The 13,582-nt window shown below is 31.4% G+C and overlaps 1 protein-coding gene across 1 annotated transcript in view; it reads left to right on the top strand.

The window, feature by feature from the left end:
* MEMO1 (mediator of cell motility 1) overlaps positions 1-13,582 on the top strand; it is a 118,162-nt gene that overhangs the window by 86,864 nt on the left and 17,716 nt on the right. The window contains exon 6 of the mRNA XM_074288133.1: positions 6,208-6,350. Within this exon, the coding sequence (XP_074144234.1) occupies positions 6,208-6,350 (143 nt within the window). The remainder of the gene's footprint in view (positions 1-6,207; positions 6,351-13,582) is intronic.

The following is a 13,582-nucleotide window of genomic DNA, read 5'->3' as shown; positions in this document are numbered from 1 at the left end:
TCTAGGTCCTCTAACTTCCCTCTCCCTTCAAAAAACAACAACAAAAACAAAACAACCCCAAACAAAACCAAAAAAAGGGCTCTTGCTCAGTTACCTTCTGTATCATAAGGACCTCCTTAATTATTACTGGTTAGGAAATAATATCTCATTCATTACAAATACTTTGTAGAATAGGACTAAAGTAAGAGTGAGTTTTGTTCTTGAAACTTAGAGATCTTTGGTGACTGTGAAGTTACTGTATGTATATCAAGAGTATTTATGGAGATAATGAAATGTAATAATCTTCCCCACTTGCTTTTTTTTTTTTTTTTTTTTTTTTTTTTTTTAGTTCAGAACTCTTTGTGATTAATTTTTTACCTAAAGAAGCTGTGAAGTGTTAAGAAAGCACCCCAGACAATTCTGTCAGTTGTTTTACTGTTTTTTATGCTCCATAGAAAGAGGTATTTTTGAAAGAGCATTACATATAAGGGTACATTAACTTTTTATTTATAATTAACGGAGTCACGGGATTTGGATCTTGTATGGACCATAGAAATCTACTCTAGTTCTGCTCACCACTTTGACATAAGAAAAAAGTGAAGACCCAGAGAGTTTAAGTGACTTTCCTAAAGTCATATAAATAGTAGCAGAGTTCAGATTTAAACCCATGTTTTCTCATGCTATTATTCAATGTTCTTTCAACTATGTTCATTACAGATTTCTTTTTAGGATGGTAGTGATATTCTCCTCTAGAATGCAATCCGATTCTCTGGAATTAACATTTATTTATTTATTTATTTTGTCAGAAATTCTGCCTAAGTGGCTTTATTCCTTTATAATTTTTTAAAATAATAGCTTTTTATTTTCAGAATATATGCAAAAATAGTTATCAACATTCACCCTTGTGTAAATATTTCTCCCTCCCCCTTATCCCTTCCTACTTTCTAAGTAATTCAATATATGTTAAAAATGCACAATTCTTTTATTCATGTTTCCACATTTATCATGCCACGCCAAAAAAAAAAAAAAAAAAAAAAATCAGATCAAAAAGGAAAAAAAAAAGCAAGCAAACAATAACAAAAAAGATGAATATACTATATCGTGATCCACATTCAGTTCCCATAGTCCTTTTTTTGGATGCACATGCCTCTTTCCATCACAAATCTATTGGTCTGAATCACCTCATTATTGAAAAGAGCCATGTCCATCAGACTTTTATTGTTACATAATCTTTGTCATTGCGATTTATGTACAATCTTCTCTTTGTTGTACTCAATTTACTTAGCATCAATTAATGTAAGTTTCTCCAGATCTTTCTGAAGTCATCCTATCGATCATTTCTTTTTGAACAATGATATTCTTTCTATAAATTTGTGTACCATAATTTATTCAGCCATTCCACAACTAATGGGCATCCACCCAGTTTCCAGTTGTTTGCCACCACAAAAAGGGCTACTACAATCACATGTGGCTCCCTTTCCCTTTTTTATGCTCTCTTTGGGATACAGATCCAGTAGGGACATGAATTAACAATTTTTTAAGGCCATATTTTTCAATCTGGTTTGGCCAATGGACCATTCTAAGACTTGAGCTATATAGCAGGAACATAAAAATGCTAGTGTTAAGGAGTGGAAAACTATACTTTAAGAGAAAAATATTTTGGTTAAAAATAGAGAACATTTTTTATTTTTATACAGAAAATTTATCACACAAAATATTCTGAATTCATACACATTTTGTATTTACTATTTTCTCACTTTTTCCTCACTGAGCCCCTATTTTATATCATAGAACAGTACAAAATGCTAATTTAAGGAATATTTAATATTAGGTATTTTAAAAATACTCTTTAATTGCTTCTTTGCTGCATATCAGTCAAATGTCCTGACTCCTTGTAGAAAATTTATCCTTAATGATATCAGTTCTAACATCAAAAAAATTTATTAATTTTTTTTTTATTGGTTCTTGCTATCAGATTGGGTCTTGTATGGAGAAAATTGGACAGGTATTTCTGGTATCTAAACTTTTATAACTTGGCCCCAGCAATATTTTTCCATCTTGCTAAGTGTAATACTGTTAAAGTGGTAAACATTGAGTAGCTAAATAGGTAAGCAAATTTATTATAACTAGAGCCATACAAAGAAAGGTTCTAGTTAGCTAATGTATTTTGGTCCATTTTAATTATTCTTTATCTGGTCACACTAGAATAATGAAAGATCCCATTAAGTGCTTTCTCTCTTCTTTAAGAATTTAACATTCATTCTCTATGATAAAAGGCCAACATGGAAGAATCATTGAAGGATAATGTTGTGTTAGTCTTAATTCTAACTCCAGTCAGGAGTTGGTGAAGTGGAAGTTACAGGAAATTTGGAAGCAAGTGACTGTGCTAGACAAGAAATGGCTCAATATACTCAGATGTGTTTGTTAAACTTGAGAAAATAATATTCAAAAAGCATAGAAGTATAAAAAGCAAGTTACTGTGGCTTTAGATTATAAAATAAATTATGGCATATAAGTAAAAAGAAGCTCTTAAAAGCATTCTAAATATATAATTGTGGAAGACTTTGAAGATAAAGAAAAGGGAAAATACTATAGAAGATTGGTATGCCTGCCAAAAGAGCTTTCTAAAATATTTTTTGAAAAGACTGTATGCAATATAGCATGATGATTGCTTAACTAGGAACAAATATAGAAAGAGTATTAGACTAAATTGCTAAATAAGCTGAAGTTATACAAATTTCACATTTATTTATTGTTACGTGTGTGTGTCTGTGTGTGTGTGTGTGTGTCTGTGTGTGTGTGTGTGTCTGTGTGTGTATCCTGGCAAAGGAATATCCTTTTACTTGGGATAGGTTACATAAAGTTAAGTGATAATAACAATTCATATTTATGTAGCCCTTGGTACATAATGCTTTCCTTATGACATAGGTATTGCAAGTATCATTTTATTCATTTTACACGTGAGGTAATTGAGGCTTAGAGTAAGTTACATAGCTGAGTGGTGGAAGAGTCAAGGCTTGGATCCAGGTCTTTTGACTCCCATGTCCAGCCCTGTTTTTTTCCATACTAATTTGCTTTTCTCTAAGAGTAAGAATAACTTACTGAAATAACTATGGAATTCTGTTGATTACAAAGTTCCTTCTCATGTCATCTCATTTAATTTTTATAACTTTGTGATAGTTAAATTAGATATTGATCTCCATTTTACAAATGAAGGAACCAGGGATTCTACAAGTTGAGTAGATGGAAAGATTACTTAAATCCAATTTTTCTGATGTCAAGCCCTTTTTTCTTTCCTTCTATGCCACATTTCCATTCACATGATAGAAAGCAGAATTACTCAACTTATATATTGGTTCTCTTTTCTCTCTAAAGAAGAATGATCATCATTCACATGGCTCAGGAGTAATTAAAACCTAGAAAGTGATGAAATAAAACTTAGCCTGCTTTAAATGAGTTGAAATATCTTGGGTCAAACTATTGTGCCAAAAAGAGAAATGCTAAGGCGTAAGAAAATGAGAGCTATGGAACTGTTTGTGCCTTGAGGATTTACAGGGGCCAGTGTATTCTGGACAAACCCTAGCAGCAGTTGGTCCCAATGAAGAGGATTCCCTAAAGTTGGGTCCCACTGGGTATGGTGAAAATCAAACAGGTGCCTACATGTACTAAGGCCAAGGAGCAGTGTAAATGTCATCTTGACTTCCAGAGAGGACAAGCAAGAATTACTGTTTCAATATTGTGGAAGTTGGCTGATAACCTGAGCCAAATGAGAATGGCCAGAAACATAGAAAAGCCCAGAGGTCTAAGTGAGAACCTAATGTGAACTCTGAAGGTAGGTGAGGTGAAGGTGACATTCATAGTGGACAAAATATGTTCTTAAAAGGGATTCTACATATATTAAGCCTTTTTGAGCCAACAGAATGTTATTGGTAGCCTCCTTTCTGTAACTTTAAAGTGGTCCCTTAAATATCCTTGGCATCTGACTGATAAACTTATAGAGTAGTGTGCTGAAAGAACTTGAAAATATGATTACTGAAGTATTAATGATAAACTCAGATTTTCAATATGTCTTAGGAAACTAGAGAAGGGCATATAATGTTTTAATTTTCAAAATAGCTATCTGAAACTATTGGAGTCTAATGATGATTCTTGACAAAATTCTAGACCAGAATAGGAAAACTCATGATTTGTATACATTTAGAAAGAAGAATGAAGATTACTAGCAGTCAGTAGAGGTTCATTAAGATTAAGCAATGTTAAATTAACCTAATTAAGTACATGTTAAGAGCAAGTAATTACATACTTAATATGTAATAAAGTACATATTAAGAGTTCACAGTTAAATGCTGTGAACCCAGTATATTTATGAGTTTTTAAGAAAAGAAATTTGGCAATTTGTCTTAATATCTTTTTGACCAAGATGTTACATAGGCTCCATATAGTTACTTATATTCAAATTTGGTTGTATGATTATACCCAGATTTTATCCAGTAGGTTCATGTCAACCTGTAAGAATAGTCTCTAGGAATTTGCTGTAGGATTTTTTTTTTAAGACAATCTTTTCAAATTTATGAATGTCACAAAATTTGGAGGAATAGTTAATATGTTAGATTATAGAATTAAATTCAAAATGATCTTGACAGATTGCAATGTTAGGTTCAATTTAGCATGTGAACTACATATAGGGATAAATAGAAAGACCTATAATTAAATTCCCCAAAAGCAACTGTATAAGTATAGGATGGGTAAGTAGGGAGTGGGTATGAGAAAATGTGGCTTATAACAATTCATATAAGAATAAGATGGGAATTTTTTTTTATTCTAACTATAATATGAATCAGAATTTTGGATTGCCTGGTAAAGTAACTAATGCATTCTTGACTTTCACTAATAGAAATATATTGTCTAGAAAGTATAAATAGTTTCATTGTGCTCTGCATTGGTCAGACCAAATTTAGAGTTTTTATACATTTCTTGTTGCCTATGAGAGACATGGAAAAACTGTAGTGTTTCTGGAAGAAGAAAAATGTGAGGGTTAAAGAGATCTCAAGCATATGAACAGTGATTAAAAGAAACTGGGGGTGTTTAGCCTGAGGAAAATAACAAAAATAGATGATATATGTTAGCAATCTTCAAATATTTGATAACATTTCATGTAGAAGAAAAGATCAGATTTACTCGGTGTTGTTCTAGAGGGCATGATGTTACAAGGTCCAGGAATGCAGACTTGGGCTTATAGTAAGGAAGAATGTTCTCTCAATTATTGATTTCCAGAAATTAAATGGAGTTAATTACTTACATGTCATGGAAATTGTGAAAGTGTTAAGGATGTTGTAAAGGTGATTTCTCCACAGGTTGACAGATAAGATGAATTACATGACTGAAAAAGTCCCATCCAACTATAAGATTCTTTAATTCCTGGATTTTTGATTATGAATTTAGTTGATTTAGGGAGTAGATGAGATATAGTTGAGTTTTTTGCATTTCTTTTGTCCTATCACCATAAATTGACATTCACCTCCCTAAATTCCATATTTATCCAAGACTGTCAGTGAAACTCATGTAACTTGCTCATACTCCTGTACCTTTATTCACTGGAGCAGGTGCAGAATTGGAGATAGTGAATTTTTAGGGTCATCCATGATTATTTATTTGTTTATTTTTAAGCTAATTTCACTTTTTGGTTTCAAAGGACTACGTCAGATCATATGTTCATGGATGATATTGATAGTGGAGTCTAGTATATAGATATAGATGGCAGGGGCGGAGAAGACCTAAAGATCCAATAAGATGGTTGAGAGGTTGTAGCTTAAGTGAATGATGGTAAGGGACTCAAGTCCCTGAAGGTCTAAACAAATGTGTATTATATATTTTTGTCTTTGATTATATTCATCTGTACTTTAGAATTACTAAAGATGTAGTATTTAATGTATAACATTATAAGCATCAGTATATATCTGTACATATTTACATGCACACATTTTATAAGTTTTGTTCAGTGGTTACATAATCTGTCCATGATTTCTCATCTTTTTTTTTTTCCTTTGTTTTTTTTTTAAATATTCAATTTATAGCTTTTGTAAATTCAGGGTATTAATATTATATTAACTGTTAATACCAATTCATTACTTGAATAAATGGTCTCTTTATTTAACATGAACATATTTGAAAAGTTATTATTGTTGAATACATTAAATGTGACCATCTGCCTCCCCTGTTTCCTTTAAGCCATAAGGATGAGTTTACCATTATTCCTGTATTGGTTGGAGCTCTGAGTGAGTCAAAAGAACAGGAATTCGGAAAACTCTTCAGTAAATATCTAGCGGATCCTAGTAATCTCTTTGTGGTTTCTTCTGATTTCTGCCATTGGGGTAAGTTGTAGACTTTATATTATCATATCATGTTAGATAGTATGCATTTGTAAGAAAAGCTATTCTGTCATGTTAAGCTTCTATTTTCAGTTCTTTATAATTGTCCCTTGAAAGTCTTAGCATTATCTAATGGTGATATTTTTAAAAAGTTACTTTGTTATCTTTGAATGATTAGTAGTAGTGGATTGATGAGCACATTTCCAAAGGCGACTGGTCTAAATGGATTCACACTGTGAGGGTCTCTGCCTTTATGGATATATCAACAAGACTACTCAGGATTTAGATCTGCCAGGCCTCTCCAAGAGGAAGGTCCTTCGTAGGGTCTCTGAAGGGAGAAGTTCTTGGTGATTCTACTACCAAGAGCCATAGGAGATCCTTTTGTGCTTCACTAGTGGGTTGTTTTTTAATTTTTTTTCCCCCATTTTATCCTTTTCTAATGCTTGATTTTTGCCTAGAGTTACCTTTACTTTAGATATCCACAGCACAGATTAGAATTTTGTGGATATTGAAACTCTCTTCTATTTAAATGTTTAAAGTCTTAACTCTGATTAATGTGCCCTGAAAGATGAAGATTCTTGAAGGAGGTGGATCACAGAGACAAGGAAACATCTCTCAGAACTTTCCATTTGATTATATCTCTTTAAGAATAGTTTTTACTGTGTTAGGTGATAATCTTATAATTTCTTACCACATTTTTTGGTACCTTTTAAAACATTTCTATAAGACATAATAAATCCCTAAATATTGAGTTCTTCTATTTGTTGTCCATTTTTCTTTTGATGTTAGGAAAACAAAGTAGAAGTTTTCTACCATTTTCAAGATGTATTGCTATTGTTAGTCAACATACATTGTCATTCGAAACCAAATTATATTTGCTTCTTGGTCTAATATTAGAAGAAATCATTCTTTATGTATTTGAAGATGTCATTTGGAACTCATATCTTAGGTTGAAACTTCGAGGAACTTCTTTTTTGTTTTTTGATGAGATCCAAGATTCTCTTACAGTTCATCCTCGAATTTGTAGAGCATTGTAGCTGAAGAAAAAAATGCTATATTTTGAATTTTATTGGTACCGAGGCTTACTTTTGTACTTTAATAAGCTTATCTTTGTCTTTTTGCTTTTTTCTCCCTGAGTTCCTTTGTTTTTTTAGAGATTAGAAGTCATTGGGTTTTCAGTTCCTCACGATGAAGATTTATCATTCTTAAATTTGTAGGAATCTAAACTATATCCATAAACTACTTTATCTCTTCTCTTGATCCATCCCTGTGGATCCTTAAAGCAAGTGATTGTGACATATATGATCCTAATGGATACCTTTTTTATTTCCCACTTCTGTGGAATCTTGGCTTCCTCAATGAAAAAAAAAATTCTAGTACTTCACGAGTTTTAAAAGAATCACAGGTCTTTAATCTTCTATCATTTATGTTATATTAAGAGCAAGGATTCTTTTATTAAGGTCATTAAGGATTTTGCTCTGAGAAAAACCTTCAGGTTGCCTTCAAAATTTTGGGGTGGAGAGGGGTTTAGAGAGCATAAGGTAAACTCTTGGAAATCCATATATTCTAAATCCACTTCAATATTGTTCATAAAAAATGAATTTTGTTAGTTATAGTTCTGAATTTTCTGTCTTTATTAGAAACTTTAATATTTACATAACACAGTAAAATTTTCATATAAAATTTATAGGATTTATTCATTCAGCAAATAATTATTGAATGCTTGTCATGAGAAAAGCATTTAGAAATCCCTTAATTCGTTCCTTCAATGGACTGATTGCCTAATAGGAGAAATAGGACTTGTAAATGATTAACTGTAATAAGAACTAGACTGTTCCAAATTAAGGAACATCAAAGGAAGAATAAATCTTTATTTCTTATTGAGATGGGTGACAATCATTTTCTAGAGATGGAGTTAGATGTCTTATGACTGAAAAGAAGCTCAAGTTTTCCTTACCCATATTTAGTATCATCATCATAATCTATAAACATTTATTGAATATATATATTTTGTATAGTTTATTCATTATATTATTCTTCCCAGTAAATTATTAAATCAGATTTCTAATTGGATTCTTAAATAATTAAACCTTATTTCTGCCACAATCATACTTTTACATAAGAGTAAGATTATTGGGTGAATCTTACTGTCTGATTTTTTTTTTCAAAAGTCGTAGTAATCACTAGCCATGGGAACCTTATCATAATCTTCATTTATGCTTGGATATCTGAGTTCCTCAAGTTCATTGTTCATAACAACAGTGCAACTATCTGTATAGAAAAGCCTTGCTATTGTTAAGCTATATACTTTTGAAAATTTTGTCTCTTTTTCAGGTATGATCCTGTTTTAGTTGGTCAATCAGATCACTGAATTCTTCTAGTCAGGAAAATCTATTTTTAAAAGATTATTTTATATCATCTTGAAACTTCAAATAAGTCTTCTTATTCTGCTAAAAGTAATAGAACATGGGATCATAGATTTTAGGTCTAATGCAGACCTTAGAGAACATCTTATCAATTTCTCTCATTTTACAAATCAGGCTACTGAGGCACAGTGAGTTAAATTACTTGACCAAACATACACCAATCCTAAGTAGTGGATCTGAAATTTGAACCTGAGTCCTTTGACTTAAAATTGAGAGATCTTGTGACTGTGCCATAGCTACCTGTTTGGTAACTTTATAGTGAATTGTTGATAAATTAATCAGAAGAAATAATCTGTGTAAAGAACTTTGCAAGAATTTAAAATCTTATATAGATATGTTATAATAATTTTCATATATATTTTTGTTCATAGAATCTTTAGCTTCTGAATGAAACAAGTTAAAAACACTTGATAGAATGAGGCTCTTGAACTTTAGCCAGAAGAATTCCATACTGTGGATTCATCATTTAATGTGCATGAAATTTCTGTTCTAATCTGAATTTCATAAGGATGGCACATTTGATTTTTTTTTTTGTTCATTTCACTTTAATTAACAGTAGAATTCTCCCTCCATATTAATATATGTTCTTTTTAAGCCTTTTCATTACTAGAAGAAATAGATTTTTTAAAAGTTTGGCATCATATTTTCTTCTAGGATAATGATATAAGGAAGACAGGAAGATGTGCTTAAATATTTCTATCGTACATTCCGCTTCCTGATCTCTTATTTTTGTTCTCCACATTTTGGCTTCTTTATCTTTTCCTTTATTATACTCAACAGATTGCTGAAATAGCCAGAATGATGGAATACTTGTTCAGGTAGGAGTCAGGACACTGTCTTGTGTCTCTCACTTGACTCTCTACCAGCAGCAGGAAATGGAACAAAGACTAAGACAAACGAATTCCAATACTTGACTTTTGCTGTGGGAAAGGCTCTACTTTTTAAGCATTTATCAAATATATCCTCTATGATTATTCTCCATGATTTAAAATTTAATAAAGTATATAATTTTATTTGGTTTGATTTTAATGGTAAAATAGAAGTTTACTTTTATTCCATCATATTCTATTGGCACCCTCATTTTTCATGAAATATGTTATTGAAATCTACTTTCCCTAAAAAATATCACTTGTTCACAGGACTCATGTTCTTCCATTCATGTATTTACTACTTGTATTTCTTTGTCTTCCTTATATTAGCTTTTTATTTTCCTTAAAGACAGTTAAAATGAGAAAAAAATAGTTATTTTGGCTATATGAAATGCTTTATTTCAACTTACATCACTCAATAAGGAAAAAATAAAGATGACCACTAATGAAAGTATATATGTCTCTGATTTATTTTTACCTTCAAAGCTCTATCTTTTCCCTACAAAGGTGTCAGGATAAATGAGGCTACCATTTATTTACCCAGTCACTCGGGCTTAGAACTTTCTTTGACATCTCCCTGGTTCCACGTGTCCAATCTTCTATTCTTCCTTTCTTAGTGGTATCCCATTACTATATTCCTATTACTTCCATCTAAGTTCAGTCCATTATTTCCTCTCCCAGGCTATGGCAATAGCCTCCAAATAGTTCTTTCCATTTTTCTTTTCTCCTTCTTCCACTCTAGTGTGATATAGCTGAAGGATCCCCGGTTTTGGAGTCAGAGGACTTGGGATCAGATCCTGGCTCTACCACTTACTAGATGTGTGAATTTGAGCAGTCATTTCCCTTTTACTGTGCTTCAGTTTTTTTTTATCTGTGGAATGAAGGGATTGGATTGAAAAATCTTTTAGGGGAGGGCATTTTCAGCTAAACTCAGTTACTTTATGGATTTATAACATTTCCAATTTGGACTCGCTGGCAACTTATTTAGTTCCTTGGAAACTTTATTAAATAAAACTGGTTTGACCGAGTCCTGTAAATTTTCTTTTATTTATCACTTAGTTATTATCACTATTTACTGTCAATTGTAATTTAAACTCCAGAGCATTTATGATAATTTTCTTAAGTATTCAATGCATCATATCATGTTTTTGTTTAAATGTAAATAAAATCTTGCTCATTCTCTTCACCTAATGATTTTGTATTTTTATCTACTAAATTGTTGAGTTTAGGCTTTTGTGAAATTTTTTTTTTTTTTTACACAAATATATTTCTTATGTATCATTGCACTCTGGTTTATTTGTGAAATTTGCATCAAGATTTAACAGCTTCAGAGAAACTGGAGAATCAGTTTCCATCTACATTCATTTTCCTTTTTTAGAAAATTGATAACTTGCTAGACTTCTTATGTGTTTTCCATTTTGCTTTACAAATATATTTAAGTAGTTTCATAGATGTTAGATAATACCTTAAGTATTTGGCACCAGTGTTTACAGGTTTGTAGTTTTCTCAGAAATTTTAATATATTGAATTAACATATCAAATATTGGAAAGAAGCCTTGTATTTTTATTTCATTATGTAGTTTCTAGAATCAAGGAATGATAATGTATTGCTAAGAAACATGATTTCTTCAGGTAATGCTAGTTTATTAGTACCTTCCTTCCTTAAGTAAAATTCTTTTAATAATAAAAATTTCTTTTAATAATGAGTCCCTGTTTTTACACCAGACTAGGTACTTATGTTTTAGGTAGAATGTGCTAACAACCTACCTCACAGGGTTGTTGTGGGGATTTTATTAATTTTAAAAGGTAATAATTGTATTTTGTAGATGCAAAAGTATAGTGATTTTGAAAAAATGCAAATGTGTAATTCTGAGGGTGAGTTTAATAAGAGAACGATGAATGAACATTTCACTAAAATTTTCTTACTGTCTGGGCTTTTGAGGGTCCAGCTTGTCGAATTCATTGTTTTTTCCTTTTTTGTTTATGTTGAGATAATTGTTTTTAGTTGTTTTGAGATTCTTAAAAATAGTGTTAATACTTGTGCCATTCATTGTTTTGTTTGTCCTCATTAGTTGATTGTTGTGTGTTAAGTAGACATCCCTGGAGCTTATTCTCCACACTCTGTGAATCCACTCATTAATCACCAGTCACCTTTGGAGATGGGAAAATTACTTACCTGTATTTCTTTTTCTCAGAAAGCGTGCTCTGGAATGGATTCACAAATGAGCTACCCTCCTTTCCTCAAAGAGTAAGGTTTCTGCTTTACAGGATTTTTTCTTGGGTTATTTTTCCTCTCATCTTTTGAATTTGAAAAGAACTGAGGGAAGGCACCTGAAGAAACTACTGACTTACACTTACTAGGGGAGTTCCAAAGCTTGTACTGCCTCTAGGGGCAGTATCAGTGGCTCTTAAAGCTAGAAAACTCATACTTGGAGTTGAAACAGGGGCTCAAAGAATCCATTTTCCCAGTGTACCTTCTGAAAGGATAAGTTTCAGGTAAGTAATTTTCTCTTACTATGTGATGTTTAGTATGCTTTTTTTCATACTTAAAAAAAGTGTACAAGTCCACTTGTCCAGGAATATGGGCAGCTGCAGAAACTGATTTTAATGTTGAAAATGTTAGATATTGTGATCCAAAATATATTGATAGTCAAGATATTTGAAGTCCCAGGTTCTCAAAATCAACAACAAAAATATTTGAGGATTTATTTATATACAATACTGTGCTAGATGCGAGAACTTCCAAATGTTCTCATTAATCCGACTACTAATTCCTTTTTACTTTTTTAAAGAAATAATTTTTTAAATTATCCCTTTTAATATTCCATAGACTCTTTTGAGATTTTAACACACATGTGAAGATAATAACAGTGATAGATCAGTTAATATTACTTTGAGAATGAAAGCCAAGAACAGATGTGAATTATGTAAAGTAATTTAACATAATTTCTGTATTTAACAAATATTTAGATGCTTATTACTTAAAATAGGAGTGCAAGCTTTTTAAGATAAGATCTCTCTTTTTTTTTTTTTCTCCCTATCACTGGTGTTTCTTATAATGCCTTCACAGAAAGCACCTAATAAATTGTTTAATTGAACTAAGTTAGGTACACTCTCCTTAGTTCTTTAATAGCTTCTGTATATGAGAATACTGATAATGGCTCAGAGGGTGTCATATCAACTATTTGCTTAAATTTGTCCTATATATTTTATTATTATTTAGTTAGCTTGTTACATTGTATTCTAATTTGTCAAACTTTCTCTTAATATTATATTTGTGGGTATTTTTCTTGCAAACAGAGTTCTTAAAATTATTTTAAATGTTCCCCATCAGAAGACAGCTATTTTGAAGTAAAATAAGAGTTCACTGATTTTGGGATTAGACTTTTAACGATTACAAATATCTGGAACATAACTACAGTCCTGGAAATAAGCAGAATTTTCTTAGTGTCAGAGAATCAAGCAGGAACTAAATTCAAACCAGAAATTTGTCTTTAAGGCAGTAGATTAGAAGTTCACACTAGCCACAAATAGGAAGAATAGTTAACAACAGATATGAGACAGCACAGCAATATAGATTCTTTTAGTAAAAGTAGCTTTACAAAACCTCAGTTCCTCTGGATTTGGCAGTTGTATTATCTGGCAGTAAACAGTTGATTAGTTATCAAGATATCTTAGATAATGTTTAATATATTCTAAGCAAGTAGAAAAGTGAGTCGTGCACTTTAAATTTCTTGTCAAAGATGGTTAAAATGAAAAAAACTTTGGCATTTTGGAAATTTTTATACATGTACAACTTCTCTCTGCCATGGGACAAATGGGCTGGTACCTATCCATATATAGTTTTTCCTTTAAGAGACAAACATGAAAACAAGCTTTTATTCCACATATATATTTATTTAATTAATTTTTTAGCTGTTCCTTGTTTACAAGTGAATCA

This window comes from Sminthopsis crassicaudata, chromosome 2 (assembly GCF_048593235.1).
Source record: "Sminthopsis crassicaudata isolate SCR6 chromosome 2, ASM4859323v1, whole genome shotgun sequence".
NCBI lineage: Eukaryota > Metazoa > Chordata > Mammalia > Dasyuromorphia > Dasyuridae > Sminthopsis > Sminthopsis crassicaudata.
The sequence above is the reverse complement of the archived record's forward strand: the minus strand, read 5'-3'. Positions and strand labels throughout refer to the sequence as shown.